Here is a 23,235-nt window from a genome sequence, read left to right as displayed (position 1 = left end):
CTCCAGTCTGTCTTACTAATCTTAACTCAGCAAACCCGTACTGACCCCCTCCATGTGTCCTCTGGTCAAGGTGTACCTCGGTTCCAGTGAGTGGGCAAATTCGAAAGGCAGAGTTTTAAAATGTATTTTCCAGGCTTAGATGCTAAGAACCTTAGATCTTAGAATTCTTCCTCTGTTGCTCTTGTCCACTGCTAATTTCCCTGGGTCACACCTTGATGGCTCGTGCTTTGAGCCCAATGGCCTTTCTGGAGCCCAGGTTATGTGCTTCTGGCCCTCCTTTCCATTCTCCACGGAAGCAGGCTTTCAGCCCCCAAGGTACCCACTGATTGCTAATCCGTTCTCTTTCTCCCTTTCCAGACCTTTTATAAAGTCCTTATTTCCGGAAAATCTGCAGGCTGACAAGAAAGGGCGCCCAACTACTGCCGGGAGCAAAATAAAGGTTTGTTCTATTTGGGGAGGTAGGGTTCTCTAGGAGTCGGGAACTGCACCCCGGGCCAGGATGAGGTCAGTGAGCTGCAACAGCCTGGTTACGGAAGATGCCCAGAGGTAGTGCTGCTGCTTGAAAAAAAGGGACAGGGCGCAGGCCGAATTTGACTTGGGCTGTCCTGAAACCCCAAACGGATATTACATACCTCATAGCTTCATACTCAGCAGATGATAATCAGCTACTTTCTAAGAGGAAATGGTTGTAATCAGAATCTGGAATCAGAATTCACATTAAACGATCAGAGAAAATTTTAGGATGGCGAGCCACGTTTTAGATTTTGATGACCTTTTTCCAGACTGGACCCCAACACTTGCTGATTACAGAACTTCACGTACCTGGAGTCCTCCTGGGTCTCACGGGGGCAGTTTATGCCCCCTCCCCACTGGATGTTACAGACCCCTCCTTTCTGCAGATTATGGGCACATCTGGCCCCATTGTGTCTTGACTAGGAGTTCCTCCCGTGGTTTTGGGGGAGCCCCTGTGGAGAGTGCACTGTGTCATCTCAGCCACTGTGTGATGAAATTCATTGTCCCTAATTACACTCGGAATTTAGAGGTTGTGTCAAACACACTTAATCATGTAATTCTGTGAGAAAGTCACTATTTTTAAAAAAATCATACCAGTTAAGTGCCACCCCAATTTTATAATCCGTAGGATCATCGAATGATTAACAGTAGGGCTCGGGGCGTGGCGGTGCGTCCATCGCACGTGTTGAAATCCCAGCTCTGGCTTTCATTAGCTGTGATTGCCAGCAAACTGCCTCAACTCTCGGGGCCTCTTTTGCTTCATCTGTAAGGTGGAGATCTGTGTACCCATCTCAAGGGGGGACTGTGGTCTTGAATTCGAGGATCCATCTAAGGCACGTAGCGCACTGCCCGGGACGTCACACACACGATGTACTGGGTCTCCTGTAAGCTCTGCGCGTGTCGGCGCCCCCTCCCTGGCTCTGTGCTCGGAGACCCTGCTCCACCGCCACAACGCCGGCCGTTGGACACCACGGTGGTTGTGGTCTGTTCTTGTCGCTGGCTCTCTGAGCGTTTCCGGTATGGCAGCCTGCCTCCCCAGCCCCTGAGGGCAAGAACACTGGCTGGAGTAAAGGAAACGATCGATCATCAAAAGCTCATAGCAATGAGAAGATTCCAGGCAGGAGCAGCCTTCGGGTTTGGAGGAGGAAGGTAGACGCGAGCTCGGTTTTGAGCTAGAGGGTAGAGTCCTCTGGGACTAGGGACAATCCTGTTCAGAGTGCCAGAGACGTGTGGTCGCCCGGGGCCGGTCTCTGGATGGGGTTCACTGGGGCAGGGAGTCCACGGCAGAGAGCAGATGCCATTCTCGTGAGGCCCCAGATAGTAATGTCTGTGTGAAGCTTCTGACTCATGCTTTTACTTCAAGGTCCTGGATAAGGATTAGCTCTGGGCTGGAAAATCTAGTCACAAGACTGTCACGTTCAGATCCAAGGGCCCAGATCATCAAGGTTACAGTGACTCACTTTCAAGTGGTCTGGATTCTCAGTCGAGCTTATTCCCTATAAAACAGAGGGTGGAGGTAGAGGCATTTTTCTCCTTGTTGGAAGACTTAACCTCTTTCTTCATGTTCTTGTCTAGTTGAATGCTCAGAATTGCCACCTTCTGGGTCTACTCAAAATGCTCAGGATTGCAGGGACTGCAAAGCTGGCTGTTGTCTGGGGAAGTCAACCTCAAGTCAGCCAGCTTAAGTAGGATTGTAATACTGTCCATATTCTCACCCCCGGGCGTCCCCTCCTTCATGGATTGACCCGTGTCCATCTGATGCTTTGCCTCCACGTAGGAATGAAATCCTCCCTGTTGTGTAATCCCCTCTAGAACACCTCTTAGAGACACATAGCCGTGGCTAATTTCTTAGACCTCTCGTATCCACAGTATTTTGCAGATCTTAAGTATCATCTTAACGATATCCCTGAAGTGCACACATTTAAAGGGACGTGGAATTCCTTGAAGGTGAAATTAATTTAGCGTTCGAGGTAGTTTTCGTGTTGGGTATACTATTATATTCTAATTCGTTAAAATTCAAACTGATCTGTAGGATCTAATTAATATTCATTTGGTGAGAACTCTGTTTTCTTATTTATAAATCATACTATGCTATATTTAATAGCACTTACTGAGGTTGAGTTTTCACTAAATTCTATATTGTTGTGGTGAGAAGGGACCAGTTTTGTAATGAGAGTCAAGGAGCGACACTGTGGGAAATTGCACTGAGCTCAGTACTGCCCAGGGGGCCGGGCCTGCGGCTTCATCTACGAGAGAGCCGACTCTGGAGGAGTGGATGTGTCAGGAGGCGAAAGCATCATGCAGGGACTGGACTCGTTGGCTTTTAACGTCTTTTCCCACTTTCAGGTGACGATATTAGACGTCTTCTAGTTCAGTCCACTTCATTTACAGATGGGGAAACTGGGGCCCAGAGAAATTTAGTGATTTGTCATGTAGCTTGCAAATAGTAGAGGCAGAACCCCAGCTCAGGCTTGCTAGTAATCTGTGTTGAAGGTGGAAGAACAGGGAACCTTCACCCTCAGCCTTTTCTCACTGTCCTGTCTGCGTATTTTGCCTTATGCTTCTGTTGGGCAAGTGCCTTTGGTAGCCTTCTGTCCTCACTCCTGGACTGTTCCTGTCTAGAGTCTGGATAAATCCAGTTGCTGCTTCCCAACCACCTCAGGAGACATCTAAAGTTGACCCATAGCTGAATTCAGGAAATTTGGATGGTCAGAGTATATTCCTATTTGCCGAACTGATTTTTTTCCCCACAACCTCAAGGCTTTGTCTACTCCTCACTCATTCTGTTAACTCCTCGTCTGTCACACCGAACTATCTCCTGTCTTCCTCGGGAAGGCAGGAGAGCTTTGTGGCTAAGGAACAGACTTGGGATGCTGCACACTTCAGTTCAAGCCTCAAGGCTTGTCATTAAGTGCGCCATCTTGAGCAATACTTTATCGCCATCTTGAGCAATACTTTATTTCTTTAGGGTGCCATTTCCTTGCCTAAAAAAATCAGAATAGTGATAATAATATCACTTAGAATCGTGAGGCAGAAATGAGAGGGTCCATGTCCTCGCCCCTCGTGCACGTTCAGTAAGTGTCATCCCGTTACTGCTTGGAGCTAGGGAGACCCGTGTCAGGTTCCAGGTCACTCAGTCACGCTTGCCCCCTCTCCGCGCTCACACTAAGGTGAAAAGAAGGTGTGCTGTTGAAAGCTTAGGACGGAGGAGTCTGCCAAGTCATTCTTGGAAATTAAAAAGGTTTGATAAAATTAAAATATAAAAAATAAAAATAAGTTTGGGGACTGAAAAAGCAGCTTTGCTATGAGCAGGCCCTGCCCAGCCCCACCTCCTGTGTTGCAAAGATCATCAGATTTGTTCTCAAATACAGTCGACGTCGACAGAGGAGATGGGAGTCCATTTACTTTTCCACTGTAGGGCTTTGCGTTGACCGTACCATCTCTGCAGCTTTGTCCTTGCTGCTAAGCATTGCAAAACATGCTATATTCTGCACATCTAAACAGAACATAATTCACCAGTGAACATCTTGCTTTGAATATACTCAAGAGTTTTTCTCAAGGGTTTCAGATTTCCCAAACCCATGAAAACAGCAAAGCCCTAATTGCGAGAGGGCTGTCTCCTGCAGGCGGATCTCTTCTGCTTGGTCATGGTTTTCTGGTTTTCGAGAGCCCTTCTCTCTATTTTCCTTTAGAGGTTTTCTCTCTTCACACTGATTCGCTCGGGAGGAGAGTTCGCGTGGGCCCCCTCCTCGGTCCCACAAGGGCTCAGCTGCGTGGTGGTGGGAATGCTGATGTGGGCCTTGCTCCTGTTTCTTCCGAGTCGGAGATGCTCAGGATGTGAAATGCATCATAAGCAATTCCAGCTTTATTTACGTGGCTTTCTCTGCCTGAGCTCAGTTTCCTTTCGGGAACCCAGTACGCAGGTGGTGAGAGAGGATTTCATATGAGTATTTGGTGAAGGAGCAGGTTACCTACCTCTCAGAAGGCAGGTTTGTAAAAGGACGTGCTGAGGAAGGTGAATGAAGTGAGATTTTTGATGTATCCCCCACCTTTTATGAATTTCCATCATTTTAATATGGTGATTCTTCATTGGTTGGATTGCCCAGAAAGACAGTACAGGGGCCTTTGATGCTTTATTTTTGCAAATCATTTCTCCTCCCCGCCCCGCCCTGGCACCAAAAAAAAGTTTATGAGAACCTTGTGTTTGCAAAGGCCCTCAATCAATATAAACTTAATTTGTTAATAACTGGCATGCTTCCTTGTTTCTCATGAGAAGAACTGTATGGGAAGATCTACTGGTTTTGTTGTGTTGCTTTATTTTATTAACAATACGAAAAAGACCTGGTTGTTTTCAAAGATCTAATTTCAAACCCGTGCGTGTTAAAATCATCATGTTAAAATCATCATAAAAGTCAGTAGAGCCTTAGGAAAGGAAGTAGACCAGAGGCAAGCTTCATGAGCAAGTTGTCACGAAGGTGAATTCCTAGCTGTCTGTTTCTGCACTGGAGTTTCACAGCTCCCCTTTGAACGTCGGTCTGCTTGAGAGAAGGTTCCATGTTTCTGTCCGATGTTACTCTTCCTTTCTAGAAACAAGCCAACGACCTCGTGAGCACCCTGATGAAATGCACGCCACACTACATCCGATGTATAAAACCGAACGAAACCAAGAAGCCCAGAGACTGGGAGGAAAGCAGGTACGATCAAGACGGCAGACGGGGAGGCTGAAGCCAGCTGAGGTGGGCCCCCACAAGTTCCCTCTGCTCAAGACGTGCTCCCCGATGCCCAGGGCAGAAGCAGGTTAAATGGTTTTCAGATGCGTTTCACGTCCTTGTGTCTTAACTTTTTCATGACAAACGAGGCCTCCCCCCCTACTTGTCTTTTCCTAAAATGTTACCAGTGCCATTCAGGTCAGAATTAGCAATTTATACTGTTGATCTTGGCTAGTCTGGGGACAGACGGGGGAAAAAAAAACACCTTAATACTGCAGAGTCAGGATGGTTTTAAAATTAGTTTGAGGCCCTGTGTAGACATTCTTAGTCTGCTTAGCTCCTTATTGGTACCCACAGGATGGGGCCTCGCATGCTCAGCTCAGGGTTCAGAGTGAAGGTCTAAAGAGCTGGTTACAAAGCAGCGTGTCATTTACTGTTGCCCTTGGGGGTCCCGGGGGCATACGCTAGGTTCGGTACCTGCCCCTGACGACTGACCGTGTTCCTGAGCAGAGTGGTGACTCCCGCCGGAGGGAACAAGCCCCAGGGAGGCTTGTGACGTATGGCGTGCTGCCAGCCCTCTCGCCTCTGAGTCCTGAGGAATCCTGGGCCACCATTCCTCCTACAGCTGGCATTTAGGGATGTGGCCTGTGCAGGTTGGAATGGGGGTGTTGAGTGGGAAAATGTTAAGGAAGACTAGAGAATACAGGTTTTTTTTTTTTTAAAGATTTTATTTATTTATTCGACAGAGATAGAGACAGCCAGCAAGAGAGGGAGGGAACACAAGCAGGGGGAGTGGGAGAGGAAGAAGCAGGCTCATAGTGGAGGAGCCTGATGTGGGGCTCGATCCCATAACGCCAGGATCACGCCCTGAGCCGAAGGCAGACGCTTAACCGCTGTGCCACCCAGGCGCCCCAGGAACGTGCAGTTTTGAGAAGCTCCTCGGTGCTGCTCGTGTGGGGGGTCTGGGCCTGGTACTTTGACAACAGCTGATCCACAGCAAAGAGCCGGCCTGGGATTTGGAAGGACCGTAGCGAGGTGCTGGCCTGTCACTAAGTGGTTTGAGAGAGAGACTTCATCTCCTCAGTCCTCAGTTTCTTCCTCATTAAACTAAGAGGGTCGGTTCAGAATTTGATCTCGTTCAGTCGGACAGAATGTCTCTCCCAGACCTGGGTGAGCTGTCAGCCTGCCTCTGCCTGTCTCTGCGTCACTGCCACGCTCCCCCCTCGCACGTTCACGTGCACACGCGCCGTGTTACATCCTGTGCACGCATACACACACAGTAGAAGAGGGGTGACGTCAGCATCCTCGGAAACCGATTACATCAGCCAGGCTGGCAATGCCCAGATTACGGGATCTTGGAAGCAGAGGTAGTGCTAAGGGGTGTTTTAGGCCACCTGTCCCCCTACTTCAGATCCCATCCAGCTCCCCTTCCAGTCAACATCATCTTAAATGAAAACATCTTGCTCCCCCTACAAATGTAACACCTCCCAGCACACCTCCCTTAGCCTGTATAGATGGCTCTGCTCCAAGTCCCTCGAGTATAGAAGTTTTGCAATAGCTACTGGTCGAACGTTTCCTAGTCCTGATGCTCTCTTCTCATAAAATCCAAACTGAGTCATTGAAATAGCAACAACTGGAGAAATTAAAACAAAAATACATTTACTCAGTGAATCCCCATAGAATCCCCCACAGTGGTGTTTTCCATTTATTTTATTTATTTATTTATTTATTTATTTATTTATTTATTTATTTATTTATTAAATCCCATCACTTACTTGAACTGCAGTAAGGAACTTCATAACATCCATTCGTGTAAACAGGTGTGAAGAAGTCTAAGGTATTTGTCGGTCAAGTGTTGATTTATATTGTATATAGGATTGCTTCTTGGGATGCACCCCTCCCCCCCATCCCGGTTTTCAGGTTTATTGTGTGATAGATGGTCTCACTTCTTCTGAGTGTGGGGAGTTAGGGGCTGTGAAAGGGCACTGTGCTTCATTGGCGGGGATTACACGGTCAATTGAAGTTCTCGGTGGACAGGGTTACTCATTCCACAAGTTTACGGGGTGTGGTTTATTTTTCTTTTCCTGTTGAAAATGCGTTTTTGTTTGGCTCTGGCAAAGTTGCCTGCCCTGGGCTCTGAATTGCTGTTCTAGCAGAGTTCTCAGGCCTTGACCTACTTGCACTAACGGCCAAGAGAACCACTGGGCATTGCCAGCCTGGCTGATGTTTACTGAGAAGGGGACAGCACTCCAAGGATATGCAAAAGTCAACTTGGATCCTTTGGTTACATAAAATGCTGAATAGTACAGAATTTGCTAAACTGATCATTCCGTGGAAGAAAATTTCTATAAGATAATTTCCTGGTGATGGAAGTTACTGTGAATGAAACTGTTTTAACATGAGGCATATTCTTTCCTATGGGATTTATGGAAATGAAACGTTTCTACTTGAATGAGTGGGTGAGTGGGTGATGTATTCCCTGCCTCAAAAGCTTGGGATAAAGCCAAAATTTACGAAAAATACTTAAAATGAGCAAATACCTGGGGCACCTGGGTGGCTCCGTCAGTTAAGCATCCGTCTCTTGGTTTCGACTCAGGTGGCGATCTCAGAGCCCTGGCATCGAGCCCTGCATCGGGCTTCTCGGTCAGTGGGGAGTCTGCTTAAGATTCTCTCTCTCGGGGCGCCTGGGTGGCTCAGTGGTTAAGCGTCTGCCTTCGGCTCAGGTCATGATCCCGGGGTCCTGGGATTGAGCCCCACTTCGGGCTCCCTGTTCAGCAGGAAGCCTGCTTCTCCCTCTCCCTCTGCCCCTGCTTGTGTTCCCTCTCTTAATGTCTCTCTCTGTCTCTGTCAAATAATAAAATCTTAAAAATAAAAAAAAGATTCTCTCTCCCTCTGCCCCTCCCTCTGCTCGTATGCTCCCTCTCTCTAAAATAACATCTTTTTTAAAAAATGACCAAATACCTCTGATTGACCCCTCATGTGTATTTTCCTGAGCAGAGAAAAGGCCAGTGGTGAGTTTTGGATTTGGAGGGTAGGAGAAGAGAAAATTATTTTCCTGCATCTGATTTCTGCTTTTATTAACCAGATGTGTGTCATGAATCAGCTGTGGATATTGAATATTACTTCTTTCTATAAAGGTTGTTTTAAAAAGTAATTTTCTTGAGGGAGCTGACATTTCTGGATCCTGGTCAAGTAAGACCAGTCAGACTCGAGACTTTTCTTACACTTCCCTCCTTGTGTGACCTCATCCTTCCCGGGGCAGTCCAGGCTGCACCCCCTCTTCCAGATGAGTTTCCCACCTGCTCCTCTCCCACCGCCCTGGGCCACAGCCTTTCCCACCTTTGTGCCTTCGTTTCCACTGTGCCCTCTGCCTTTCCCTCCTCTGCACCTGGTGATTTCAGCTCCTCCTTCCAGACCCAGGCACGTCACCGTCTGAGAATCTCCTCCCTCTGAAAAATCCATTTCTTTCTCTAGTCTCCTGTCCTGGTTTACTTATTGTACCTGTGAATATATTAGCATAATAGCAGCTTTGTGTCATGCATGCCAGGAGCCAGCTCAGAGCTTTACATGGAATGTACCCAGTTAGGCAGAAAGAACTAACGTCACCATCCTCACTTTCCAGACGTGGAAAGTGAGGCATGGAGAGGTTACACAGGGGCAGAGCCAGGGCCATACCGGGAAGCCAGCCCAGAACCTGGCTGTGAGGCCCTGTGCCTCCTGCAACGTCTTCAGCGGGAGCCACACTGTCCGTTCCCGGCTCCCTAGCAGCTTGCGGGGTGCGGTGCAGAGCTGGGAATGTGGCTTGCAGAGAGCCTTGCTGGAGAGCCCAGCGTCAGCCCCGCGTGAGGCTGGAGGAGGCTGCTGCTATTAGCTTTCCAGTGCAGCCGGTCACGAGGGGCCATTCTCGGGGAGCCGTCGCCAGTACGGCTTCACCCCAAATGTGCTCAGTGGGGAGAAGGCGGGCTTCGTGCCTGCCGCAGCATGATTTCTCATTTCCCTCCAATACCGTGTTTCCGAGTGTCCGTATTCAACCAGTCCGCAGCACGTATGGCAAAGGCCCCGCTCGCCTCCCCGGTGGACGATCAGAAGCTGGTGGCCGGGATCTGCCACGCGGCTTCCAGGACACTTTGTGTCTCAGGAAGGGGAGAGGCATTTTCACCAGTGCACCCCCCCCCCCATCTACTAAGCCCTAATCCCCAAGGGACGGGGTGGGGACATTTGCTCTGATGAGAAAATCCCAGGTGAGAACACAATCTAGGAGGACCAGCATCCACTTTCCAAAACCCACTGGCAGTTGTTTACTCTCATAAAAACCAACTAGAACTCTAATTTACATGTGTTACTAGAGCTTTTTTAATTTAGGTCTTTGAAATTATTTCATCTGCCCTTTCTTACGTTGCATTTGAAAAGCTTCGATGTGTTAGGTCTAGAATCACTATTAAATTTAGGTGGAGAACAAAAGTAGCTCTGGTGTCATTTAATTCCAAAGTTAGTCTTTTGAAAAAGGGATACTTTTGTTCATAATTTGAATGATAGGCGTGTGGCTTTTTGTTTTACTGTTTTTTGAAATAAATGTGTAAAGTCTTCGGTAATTGCTGTATTTCACAATAAAATATTTTTTAAATTAATATCATAGAACCCGAGGGTCAGCGCAGACTCTGAACGCTATAAATTACAGTTTGTTTGGTTTTAGAGAAGGGGGGGTGCAGAGGGAAAGGGAAAGAGAGAATCCCAAGCAGGCTCCGTGCCCAGCAAGGAGTTCAATGTGGGGCTCGACCTCACGACCCTGAGATCATGACCCGCGCTGCAATCAAGAGTCAGATGCTTCACCGACTGAGCTCCAGGTGCCCCTGTGGTCTTTATATATATACATTTATATTTATATGTAATTCCGTTGAGTACATTTAAAGATCAGATCGGCTTTATTCAGTGACTCATGAATTGGGCAGCGTCCCATCTAGTCTGTTTGCATAAAATGGAGCTCCTAAATTGTCGTCTTCGTCATGTGTCCCTGCTGCTTGTAATTGGGGGTTTGAGGGGATAGTAGCTAGGAGAGCCAGGCGGAAGAATTAGCCAGTAACATCCTGGCTCTCTTTTCTCCTGTACAGGGTGAAGCACCAGGTAGAATACCTGGGTCTGAAAGAAAACATCCGCGTGAGAAGAGCTGGTTACGCTTATCGGCGCATCTTCCAAAAATTCCTCCAGAGGTAAGAACCTGGTGACTGTGGACTCTTTTTTTGCTTTCAGCAGGTTCATTGAGCTGTAACTCACCAGAGCATTCACTCCTTGGAAGTATACGATTTTTGGCTTTTACCATATTCATAGAGTTGTGCATCCATCACCAGGTAGCTTGAGGACATTTTCATCACCCCCAAAAGTAACCCCACTTCCCTAGTCACCAACCCCCAATTCTCCCCTCCCCTCCTGCCCTAGGCACACACTTCCTTCCATCTCTGTAGAAAGAACTTCAGAATATTGCCTTATTCTGGGCATTGCGTAGAAATAGAATCTCAGAGTATGTGGCCTCCGGGTCTGGCTGCTTTCCGTCCGCTAGTGTTTCCGGGTCGTCCACACTGCAGTGTGTGTCCGCGCTTCGTTCCTACCCACTGCCCAGTAACACTCGCTTGCACCGATAGCGCGATATCGTGTTACGTTTTACTTGTTCCTCCATCAGCTAACTGATGGGTGTCAGTTTCCGCTTCTTGGCTCCGATGAATAACGGAGAATGCTGCTGTCAACATTCACATACACATTTTCCTGTCGACGTAAGGTTTTATTTCTCTTGGGTGCTTACCTAACAATGGAATTACTGGGTCCTCTGGTAATTCTCTGTTTGACCTTTTCGATGAACCGCGAGCTTGGTTTCCAGCATGGCCGTACCCTTTTCTATCCCCACCAGCAGTGTTCGAGGGTTCCAGTTTATCTGTGTCCTTGCCAACAATTGCTAATATCTGACTTTGATAATACCCATCCTAGTGGGAATGAGGTGGTGTCTTATTGTGGTTTTGATTTCACGTCCCTGATGGGATGCTGTTGAGCATATTTCATGTGCTTATTGGCCATTAGAGAAGTGTCTGTTCAGCTCCTTTGCCCATTTTTAAAATTCAGCTATTTGTCCTTTTTTATTAAGTTTAACAATTCTTTTTACCATTGTTTATTGTAGAAGAAATCAGTAGCCACCAGTATTTGGTCTGCTTAGTGTAACACGTAAGTTCGGGAATTCATGATAATTGTGACACGGGAAGGTTTAACTTGACTGCCCAAGTTAATAGTATGAAGATGATTTCAGGAAAATAACTTACTTGAGAAAATAAGCTTAAAGTATTTAACCTCAAAATTTTTGTAGAGCCCATGTATAAACTTAAACTGATTTTCACGTTTCCATTAAAGTGTATTTGGCAAGACCTGCACTTAAGTTGCTCTTATTTTGTGCTACTTGTTTTTGAAAAGGATAGAATTTAGTGTCCTTAAAATACTGCATGGTTTTAACTTCCCTTAATGATTCTAAGTTAATGGGATCCCGCTGTATTTTCTATGTCTATTCACTCTCGTTTAAGAGAGAAGGAAGCCATATTTAGCATTTTCATCAGAAAATAATTATATCTCCGGGGTATATAGGTAGAGGAACAGGATGTAAGAATTTTTTTTAAACTCAAATTTTAAGTAACGAAGAGGTAGCAGGCTGAAGAAGAGCTTCATTACGGTTTTTGAAATAGAAAGTAGTGATTCCTTCAGGACTGTCCTGTTTCTTGTGTCCTGAGATTGGGATAGCTGGCCTACAGGTCACCGGTGTGGGAGGTTGTAGGTGGGAGGTCATTGATGTGGGCGGTTGAGAGACGCCTAACGGAAGGGTGGGTCTTTCATACATTAAGCCCCGTTGACTCTGTTTCCACACAGTCAAGATTTCTGGTCATTTGAGAGGCAGACTAGACTAGGCATGAAGCCCACCGTCATGGCTCTCCTGATGAAAGGGCCCACTCCACCTGGAGTGGAAACAGAACTGTATGGAAAGACGTATTTAGGAAGTTGAGAAAACAAGTCTATCAAGTTCTTGCATGACTATAGCAGCAAACATTTGCTGATGAACAGCTGAGATGTTAATTATGAAAGACGACTCTCCTTGAAAGAGATCTAACACTAGCTAGAATGGGCTTTCTCCACCCAGCTTTGGGGCTGGGTGAGTCTCCATCATGGGGCCATCCTGTGCGTGGTGGGGGGCTACCCTCTATCCCTCCCGAGTTGTGACAGCCAAAAGTGTATCCAGATGCTGCTTAATGTCCCCTGCTGGGAGTGGGGTGGGGGTAAAGCCAGTTGAGAACCACAGCTTAGGTAATCATTAAAGTTTTTGCAAAACTGCACGTCTTTGACAAATACCTTTTATGTAATTAAGAGAAAAAAATTAAATACGGAAAACGGTGAATGAAAAGTATCCCCTCCATCTTTCCCTAACCCAGAAGGGCCTGCCCTTAACAATTCCAAAGCATTCATCATTTTATCCTCCTTCAGTAGTTTTTCCTGTATTTAAAAACTGTTTAATCTGTGGAGTCTCTCCAATTGCCACTACTCTTGATAACTAATCAGATATTTTTAAGAATTTAAACTTGGTTTTTGGTTTTTTTTTTGGTTGTTTTTTTTTTTTTTTTGTGGGTGTTTTGTTTGTTGTTTGGTTGTTTGGTTTTTGAAGAAACTGATTCTGAAAGACCTCGTTCCTTCCGTATTATTTAAAAACAGACAAGCCATTGGGGCGCCTGAGTGACTTGGTCAGTAAGCATCCGATTCTTGATCTCAGTTCAGGTCATGATCTGAGGGTTGTGAGTTCAAACACCGCCATCAGACTTGACTTCCATAAGCAATGCTGTGAGCCTCCACGCTGGGGAGAGCAGGCAGTCCTTGTTCCCCGGCAGGAACATCTGAGCTACCCTGAGCAGGCTGTGTTACGCGTTTGCAGCAGCTCCGTAAATGAGCTGTGAGATGACCTGGTTGGTGGTAACATCCGGGCCTCTGTCGAATGCCGTCCTGACCCCATGCATGAGACTTTCTTCTGCGCCTGACACAGAGTAAACGTTTAGTGAATCTCTTTTGCCCCTTTATGTTGAGGGACTTTGACTGAAGTGATTCTATCCTTGGATGTCTCCCCTCGAGCTCTCCTGCTGTGGACTTTTCCTTTTGGAGGAGACAAGTGGGCAGCCCTGTCTTATACAGCGTGGGCTCTTTTGATGTCCTATATCTTTTGATTTGAGAATGCGAGGAGAGTAATAAAAAAAAAGTTTGGAAGATAATTTGTTTCTCAATAAAAAGTACTCAAAAATGGCTAGCAGGCCATCTGTGTCCATGGGCAGGGAATATTTCCAGAGACAGTGCTGTTTTCCGTGCGGTGTGTGAGTCTGAGATCCTGGTCGTGCAGAATAGGGCCAGAGTCCGCCACTGTCTGTCTTGTCCCGTGATCCTCTGTGAGTAGTTGAACCGTGTCATACCTTTATTCTCCTCAGGGCTGAGAAAAAAGGCTTTGCGCATAAAGTTGCTTTCTAGATGCCCGCAGAAAGCCTGCAAAGTGAGACAGTAAGAAGCTAAGGGAAAAGGATGACGGCCTGTGTGCGCGCCTACTACACCACTCCCTGGGTAGGAAGCCCACAGGTGTGAACAGAGCAGTGGCTCACACACAACCTAGCACTCAGAGAATAGGCTTAGCCAATGGGAAATGGGCCTGTGTGTATGTTCATTTTCTCTCTGAAAAATCCTTTATGTTTATCAAAACCGTCCCTCTTGACTTTGAATCGGAGACTAAAAATCAAAAGATGCCTTAATGTCCCCACTGGTGAACCACGTGCTCTTGAAGTGAGTCCTGCGCTGCCTCCAGGAGGAACACCGTATTCGCCACCCCCACTACAACTTTCACGTCCTTAGGAAGGGTCAAAAAGCTGTTAGAAATGGCAGCCACGGGGCGCCTGGGTGGCTCAGTCATTAAGCGCCTGCCTTCGGCCCAGGGCGTGATCCTGGCGTTCCCGGATCGAGCCCCATGTCAGGGTCCTCTGCTGGGAGCCTGCTTCTTCCTCTCCCACTCCCCCTGCTTGTGTTCCCTCTCTCGCTGGCTGTCTCTCTCTGTCGAATGAATAAATAAAATCTGAAAGAAAGAAAGAAAGAAAGAAAGAAAGAAAGAAAGAAAGAGAGAGAGAGAGAGAGAGAGAAAGAAAGAAAGAAAGAAAGAAAGAAAGAAAGAAAGAAAGAAAGGGCACCACTTTGAGTTTCGGCTAGTGAAAATATCTGTAAATTCTCAGAAAACAACTTTTCGAGCTAGGCAGCACATGCCCCTTACTGTGGCTGGAGAAATAAGTCCAAATGTGGGTCCTAATTCTTAGGGGGAAAAAATCTGATAGGAACATAAGAGCTTTCTAAAATTTATCTTATGGCCCCATTTACATTCCCCACAAACATACTTGCCTTGACCTTGACCCAGCCTCTCAGAATGTGGGGAGTAGGGAAAGGGGACATCAGTGAGGAAAGTCAGTCCATATCCTGGGCAAGCGAGATCAAAGAATAGAAGGCTCAGGAAAACATGGGGTGTCAAGAGTGTCCTACGAGCTGCTAAGACTTCTGTGTCCTTGAATATCAGAAACATCCTCCACTCCAGTGCCAACAGCTAGAGGTCACTGGGGTCAGGGCTGCATTTCCTCTGAGGAGGAAACGTTCATTGGTCATCTGAGATAACAAGGAGCCCATGACCCGCCAGTCAGAGGCGAAGAGAACAGCCAGTACACAGGCCTTGAGATGAAATGTTGGCAGAGTTGGGTCTCACACTGAAAGTACTTGCTGAGAGGCATGTAAGCTATAATCCTCACCTCGCCAAAACTACCACAGGCACGGCGTAGGCAGCACCCATGGCCTTCTGCCACCCGTTCCCAGCAGCACGTCCTGGAGAAGGACAAGTGAACTGGGGTGCTTCCTTAGTGGGAGAGCCTTATATGAGAATTGGGCCCTGGTCTCCCCAGTGAACACAAAAGGAAATGAGGAAGGCACCTCAGGCTTCAGGAAAGCAAGGGGGCCACAGCCATGGTCCGTAGTCACAGGGCCCTGGGAACACCATGCAAACCCCACGTCTCGCCCAGACCCAAACTATTAGAAGCCTTGCCTTGTCAGCTAAAGGGAGAGAAAGTCCCTGCAAAACAACTTCCTTCCTATAAAAAAATTGACGAGAAATGCAGCGCCATTTTAGTAGGGGTGGGGGTATGTGAATTGCAGAGAGCTGCCCGTTTGCAGCTGTGCGGTATGGACACTTGCTTTTAGAATTTTGATTAGGTGGACCCAAGCAGAATTGTACTCTTAGAGACTTATCACCTTGGAGGCCTGGTTTTTTCTTCTCTCATAGCCTGCATGAATTTTTCTCCATCCATTTAGATTGCCAGTACATTCCGACCTTTCAGCAGGTCCTCCAGTGGCATCTAGAAAGGCTCTGCTATCCATCGTTTATATGTGACTTCTTTTGTTTGACTTCATTATGCATGAAATATATTCATGCAAATGGATGGCTTCAACGAGGTATTTTCTAGTTCTTTTTAATCTCTCATTAGGGAACAGTAGGGTTTGCTTCTCCAAGACATTTAAGACATAAGCAAAGCATGGGTATTTGGAAGGAGCAGAGAGGGTCCCTAGAATCACCTTAGTCCCAGCCAACCAACCCTAAGGATGATAACCTATGTCTGTCCTCTTAGTGAGCTCTGGATCCTGAAGGCATGGCGGCTCTTAGATCAAGATTCCTTTCTCCCTTCGGTGCTATAAGTCAGTCTAATCCTGGTAGAAGCTTCTGGAAACAAAGCGCCTGGCTTCTCTAGAGGTCTGGAGCCCGTTCGTTGCCTGTGTTCTGGATGTGCCTACACAAAGGCCATGCCTCCAGCTTTCCTTCTACACGTCTCTCTGATTCCCCCCTCCTTTCTTTCCTTCCTTCCACCGTAAGTCTTTGGGACCTTCGATATCCGACATCCTGGAGTGTTTCTGTCTCTGGCATGTCAGCCCCTTGCATATTTACCATGTTTGTAGCACAGACGTGTAGTAGACTGTATGGTCTTCCAAAGAAACACATAAGCCACTCCATGGCTTATAGGTAGTGTTGTGATTAAAGACACCGATTGGGGTTCACATCTCAGCTCTGACAGTTACTAGCTAAGCAGCCGAAGGTGAGTCCCCGTTTTCCTCTGTTTCGTACTCTGCAAAATGGAAAGACCAGCGGAATCAGGTGGCTGTAGGAATAAAATGAGGTCCTACATCTGAAGCACCAAGGACAGCACTTGATGCAGAGAGAGCCCCGTAGACGTTGGCCGTTTGCTGTTCGCGATGACCTCTGAGCCCCGGACACTGGGAAGGTGCGAGATGTGTAGTATGAACTACACGGTGTGGCATCCGTGTGCAGAGCTCTTGTCCTCGTGGAGGAGGCATAAATGAATGAAGTGCAAACGTGAATAGAATTACAAACTATAATATATGCTCTGAAGGAAAAATATAATTTTCTATGAGAGAAACTATTGGGGGGGAGGGGTTGTTCGAATAGTCCAGAAAGGCCTCTCTGGAATGGCCCCTGAAAGGTAGTGCCCTACACTGGAGCCCACCACATGAGGCCTTTGCAGAACGGCACAGCTGGTAGAGGGAACAGCATTGGCCAGGCCCCGAGGAGGGGAAGTTTAGTGCGTGCGAAGAAGAGGCCATCCTCCCAGGAACACGGCGAGTAGGAGAGAACGTAGAGCCAAGGACCAGATCACCTGGGCCTTGGACTCAAGCTGCACAGAATTCCGAAGATGAAAGTGGATACTTTGTAATAACCGCTGCTTATAGGGAGCTTTATAAGACTCTTTGCATTAACTGTTAAGTGCGCAGAAGAAATCGGGAAATCACCACTGAGAAAAGAAGGTTTGATTTTGCCCAAAGAGTGTCACTGGCCACCTTCAGGAGTGCTATTTTTAGATGGTGGTAGAAAGGAAAAGCAGCTTTTCACCGGGGCGTTAACATGGAAACGGTCGGATAGGAAGTGGGGAGGAGGGATGCTCTGAAATGGGAACACCAGACCCGCTGGATTTCTGCAGCTGTCGAGACCCGTGCCTCGGCCCTAGAACAGAGGTGAGTGGGTCTCCAGGACCCCGTGCTACCAGGTGCCTTTGGTGGGTAGTCCTGTCCGAGTCTGACTCTTCTCTCCCCGACCGTCCTCACAGGTACGCCATTCTGACCAAAGCCACCTGGCCGTCGTGGAGAGGGGACGAGAAACAGGGTGTTCTCCACTTGCTGCAGTCCGTCAACATGGACAGTGACCAGTTCCAGCTCGGGAGGAGCAAAGTGTTCATCAAAGCCCCCGAGTCTGTGAGTGCGCGGCTGACCCCCCACCCCCACCCCCGGTCATTGCCCCCTGGTCGTTTCCTCGGGGCCACCCCTCTCCCCGCAGCACCTCTGCTACCCCTCCCCACACACGGCTAGCTGCATTCTCCCCCTGTTCCGTCCGTTGGTGCCTTCGGTGTCCTCTCCCCTGCTCCCGATCTCTGCGTAGGTCGTTCCCCACATCCCTGCTCCTCGGAGCCTCGGAGCACGCAGCAGGTGTAAGAAGTCATCGTACAGTAGCATCCCTTCTTTCTCATTGTCTCTCTCTCATTCTAGATGGTCATCCCCTCTTGTCCCTGTGATGGGCCATTGTGTACTCAGAGCCTCGTACAGAACGTGGCTCATAGCAGGTGCCCACCAGCTACTTATAGTGTCCACTAGTGTCTAAGCTGAAAGGGACTTCTTTGTCCCACACAGGAGGCTTGGGTAAACGTACATCCTTACCTGGGGGACACCAGTTGGGTCATTGACACACGGACAAAGGCTTCCTCCTCGAAGGTAGAACAGAGCTCAGGGTGGGAAGTCTCAGGACTGTATCTTGAAGACCATGAGGGAGCCTGGAAAGAACATTGAGGAGACAGGGAGGAGGAGAAACCTCTGGGTTCACGGAACACGAATATTTACCAGTAAGAGACTCAAACATGCATTTTACAATTCACAAACGTATTAGAGCTCCACAGATTTCTTGGAGAAACTTCTTTATCTTTCCTGATGGGGAGGTGGCCACTGCGAGCCTAATGAACGTCTGTAGGAAGTTCTCAGTTCTTAAGCCGGATTCCTCAGAGCAGAACTCGTCAGTTCTTCTGCCCAGTTAGCTCTGGGACTATGGAATGAAGGCTACTTTCTAAGCTGGAGAAACTTCTGGAACTAACCGAAGTTAGGCATCATCATTTTCTGAGGTTCCTTGAACAATCACAAGACTCCATTTCAGAGTCTATGGTGAACTTGGCAAAATTAGTCATCAGATCAAGGGGAAATAACATGAGAACTGGCAGTGTTGGTGTTAGTGGAAACACTTGAACTTGAGGCAAATCCCTGTCTTCCCGTGAGTTCCCTCTTCTGGAACGGGCCCCACGGCCACTGTTCTACCTCAGAGGATCAGCCTGAGACCCGGAAATGATAATGGCTATAACTGAATGGCTTTAAGAACCATGAAAATTATTAAATAAATAAGTGGCACACATCAATAGAACCCATTTATGAAAAGTGTGTGGTAGCATTTTCCACTCTGAGTTATTTGTAGCTTCTCAGCAATTTCATTTCCAAATATAAAAAGAAAATGTTGTGTCATACACCGTTAAGCAACCCACAGAGCAGTTCCTGTTCTTTCTAAAATGGGATGGAGTGATTTATCAGTACAATGCAGACCTCCTCTGTTGTTTTATACCCGCTTTTACTTTTGTGTCTTGCTGAATTTTCACATATAATTAGAACAGCCTCAATATTTTTCATATTTTTTTTTCTGATTTAGTGGAGCTGTGGGGTTTTACTTCCAAAGTCAAGGTTTATCTTGGGGTTTGCTTTTCCTTGTCTTCCTCCCAAATGCTTTGTTACCATCACCTGACTCTGCTTTTCCCCATCTTTTTACGCACACACACAACCGCATGCGCGCCCGCACCCTCGCCGCTAATCTCTCCCCTCCCCCATCACTCATCCATCCACGTCGAGCCCTGACATTGCGAACACTTTTACAAAAACTGGTTTTTAAAAATCGGCCTTAGGATTTTGTCTTGACTTTTATAGTAAATGTGCTGACTGTACAAAATAACCCATGTGCTTTAAGAACCCACGTTAGACATCGGACACCAAAAGGTCTGGTATGGCTTATTTGTTACATGTGTCCATGATTTGGGGTTTTATTTTTCTCTTTTTTTTCCATTTTTTTCTTGAACCTCCCTCTCACCCCTATGACTTGTGGAAAAAACCTAAAACCCAGCTAGTCGTTGATAATGTATAGGACGTTGGGAATTGCTTGCCTCCTGCTTTCTGAGTCACAAGTGTACTTTCTGTGACACTCCCAAAATAGTTCTGGGAAAGAAGAAAACAAGGCTTACTCAGAAACCCAACACGCAAGATAAGAAAGACCAATGAATATTCTTCAAACAAGCAACCCCAGGGCTCAGATTTTATTTTTTTTTATTTTTTTTTTAATAATGATTTTTTATTATATTATGTTAGTCACCATACAGTACATCCCCGGTTTTCGATGTAAGGCTCGATGATTCATTAGTTGTGTATAACACCCAGTGCACCATGCAATACGTGCCCTCCTTACTACCCATCACCAAGGGCTCAGATTTTAAACATTCCGTCCCCGTGTGCGACCATGTCTTCCTTTTGTTTTTAGAAATCCGCTCCTAGTGCCTGTTGTCAGCAGCGCTGAAGGCCGCGGAGTGAGGCGGCCCCTTCCCTTTTGAGTCTGAGATGTTGTTTTTGCACAGCTGGTGCTGTGAGAAGCAGAAGCTGAGTGACAGGAGGGGACAGATGTGGCTCCTGAGTATAGACCCAGATAAACAGAGGCAACCGGTCAAGCCTGGCTGCCGTCAAGCCGAATTCACTTGTTTCCTGCTGGAACATTTCTGCCCTGACTTGTCATCATCATTACTTGTTTTCATTGGTACCTCTTATTCTGTTTCCTGGAGAGTCATGAAAACCACTTCCTAGGTGAACGAGAAAGTTTCCCATCATTTCATGAGTTGATCAAAGGCAGATTTACAAAGACAGACTTGCATGTTCAAGGGAGGAGCTGGCAGGGCCTGGAAGACCTTGGTTCACTTTCCAGACCCACCCAACCTTAGTTCCGGAGATAACAGAAAGAGGTGTCCGGTGTCGTCGCTGATGAGCTGAATGAAAGGAGGTATTCTAGAATATAAATCTAGACTGCTTCCTGAGCCGCAGCGGGCACTCGGCACATTACAGCTGTTTGCTCTCATCTTCGTTATTCCAGAGCTCCGTTGAGGAGAGTAGAGCAGGCAGGACTGTCATGGTGGCCTGAGTGTCAGGACGTGCCGGTGTCTGATATGGGCCTGTAAGCGCCACAGTCTCGGTCCCTCTCGGTGAGCCCATGTCCCCTAATTGCACATCGTAAGCCCAGCTCCAGTTGCGCTGGCTGTTACGCTGTGGCCCAGTGAGTCCTTGGAGACTGTGTGCAGCAGGACGTCGGTACTTTCATGGAACTGAAAGTAGGGCAGCCCTCTTTCCACGGCAGCCCAGTCAGAGCTGGGAACTCGTGAGGAGGCTACACACGGCAGTAAACAACGGCCTCCTCCAGCTCCGTTTGTCTGGCCAGCTAATATCCTCTTGGGATCAAGGCGGGGAACCAGGGGATAAATGGTGAATCACTCATTTGATGCGCACAGATGACGAGCCAGGCAGGGCGCGCGTTGTCAGGGTCGCCTGACGCTCAGACACGGCTATTTTCCGTTATGTTTTTTGTGAAATGAAGAAAACAGAAAGACGTTCTAGTGATTGTAAACAATATGCCCTAGTAATCGTGTTTTCACGTTTGTTCATGAGTCTGAGAAGCTGCTTCCCATGTTCTGTCCTTGACTAAAGTGAGTGTCCCTGAAATAACCAAAGAAAGCAACGTTCAGGTCTTGTGAGTTGGCTCACATTTGCCTTCTCTACGTTCACAGCTATTTCTTCTAGAAGAAATGAGAGAGCGAAAGTACGATGGGTATGCGCGAGTGATACAGAAATCATGGAGGAAATTTGTGGCCCGGAAGAAATACGTCCAAATGAGAGAGGAAGGTACTTTGGGTGTTCCGTTTCGTCCATTTAACAAATCTCGAGAACAATTTTGAGCCTAGATGAAGTTACAGGTTCCCTTTACTCTGCGTATAATGTCATGTGTTAAAAACCCTACATCCGTGTAGAGTTTCTCTGTGTATTTCCACACGATTCTCCTCCTCTTTCCGGGGGACTGACGCTCCCATCTTCTCTGTCCTTTCGGTTATTCCAGCCTCAGACCTCCTGTTGAACAAGAAGGAGAGAAGGAGAAACAGTATTAACAGGAACTTCATCGGGGATTACATCGGGATGGACGAGCACCCAGAACTCCAGCAGTTTGTGGGGAAGAGAGAGAAGATCGATTTTGCAGACACGGTGACCAAGTACGACAGGAGGTTCAAGGTACACACTGACCACTGCCCGTCGTGGGGGAAGTTGCCACTCTGACACGTCTGTGCACCTTCTTAAAGCACCTCTCCTTACAGGGTGTAAAGCGAGACTTGCTTCTTACTCCAAAGTGCTTGTACTTAATTGGACGAGAGAAGGTCAAACAGGGCCCGGACAAAGGCCAGGTGAAGGAAGTGCTGAAGCGGAGAATCGAGATGGAGAGAATCTTGTCCGTGTCCCTCAGGTGAGCGGCAAGTGTTGGAGGCACAGGGCTGCCCGTCCCTCCTCATCGCCGCCATCCGCCATTCCAAACGCAGCCTAGAAAGGTCTGGCCGGGTGCCCCAGTTGTGAAAATCATGGTGAAGAGAACTGAGTTTCCTCTTCTTCCCTGAGAAGACCTGACCTTCATAGGTCTCAAGAATGAGATTCCAAGAAGAGCTGGCCTTCTGGCCAGCTCCACTAGTCATGGGTTACTCAGATCCTTTGTTCTCATAAAATGTGAGAGAAAAACCTGATATTCGAAACTGAGTGTAACAGCTCTGACTGCAGTGGGGCCAAGGGACCAGAGCCCTGTCTCCAAGCCCACCTCACCCATGTCGAAGACCTAACCCATTTCAAGCCAAAAGCCCAAGCAGAGGTGGCCTTCCACCCATCAGTATTGCTTTTTAGTTTGTTGTGACCATGGATTGTCCTGGGAGGGAAGTGTCTTTGGACGCCTGAAGTTCCTTTTTGCCTGTTTGTGCGTGGACGGATCTCCGTAATCCATAGCCCTGGAGTCATTGCCAAATGCTCCCTTCAAGCCCAGGTTCACAGGCAAGGGCCCTGGCTCTTGCTGTCAGCACTCGGGCTTTCTCTGACAGAGGGGCTTGTATGTGTGAGGAGACTTCCCTAAATCCTCCTGTGCTCAGATCTCCCAGACTAAGTTCCCTCTGATGAGAGGAAATTCTCCCAGTCCACAGAATCCTCCCAGCCCACAGAAAGCTGAGACAAGAGGAAGAAAGGCCTCTTTGAGCTTAGTAGCTTCCCCCTTGAGTTGCGTCCCTGGACCCTTCCGAGGAGATTGTTGCTTCTGTCAGGGCCGCCATGGCATCAAAAGCAGTGATGTTCTGGCTGCTTATGAACACGTCTTCTGGAATCGGGACACCTCTCAACTCTTATTCCACACAGAAGACAAAACCGCTGCTCTCGGGGAAAAGCCAGGGTTTTGTGCACTCAGGCATCCGACCTACCAGGCTGGAAAGCCTGGCTCCACTGTGTAATCCAAAACACATTTCAAGTTGGGTCCGTTCTTGCCTGTGTCCCTGTGGTTTCTGATTCTCTCTGTTCCCAGTTTTCCTATTCAAGGGCCAGGTGGTGCTGTGAGGTTAAGTGTTTAAAACACTTGTAAGCAGACGAGTCCATCAGCAGCCTTTCTCACGGCCCCACGTCGGGGCAGGGTGGGGGGGGGGCGGTCAGTGCCGTGGGTTTCAGGGAAGAGCTCTGGGCACAGTCCCGTGTTCGGAAGGTCTGTCTGAGCATTCAGGTCACCGGCTGGGTCACAACC

General features: G+C 47.7%; 1 protein-coding gene across 1 annotated transcript in view; it reads left to right on the top strand.

Moving 5' to 3' along the window:
* Positions 1-23,235, top strand: part of MYO1E (myosin IE) — a 188,804-nt gene that overhangs the window by 139,077 nt on the left and 26,492 nt on the right. Inside the window, exons 16-22 of the mRNA XM_026518589.4 lie at positions 358-439; positions 5,101-5,207; positions 10,331-10,429; positions 17,417-17,561; positions 21,212-21,326; positions 21,538-21,707; positions 21,791-21,936. Of these exons, the coding sequence (XP_026374374.3) occupies positions 358-439; positions 5,101-5,207; positions 10,331-10,429; positions 17,417-17,561; positions 21,212-21,326; positions 21,538-21,707; positions 21,791-21,936 (864 nt within the window). The remainder of the gene's footprint in view (positions 1-357; positions 440-5,100; positions 5,208-10,330; positions 10,430-17,416; positions 17,562-21,211; positions 21,327-21,537; positions 21,708-21,790; positions 21,937-23,235) is intronic.

Source organism: Ursus arctos, unplaced genomic scaffold, assembly GCF_023065955.2.
Source record: "Ursus arctos isolate Adak ecotype North America unplaced genomic scaffold, UrsArc2.0 scaffold_36, whole genome shotgun sequence".
Taxonomy (NCBI): Eukaryota; Metazoa; Chordata; class Mammalia; order Carnivora; family Ursidae; genus Ursus; species Ursus arctos.
Note: the sequence above shows the minus strand (reverse complement) of the source record. Positions and strands in the feature narration are given on the sequence as shown.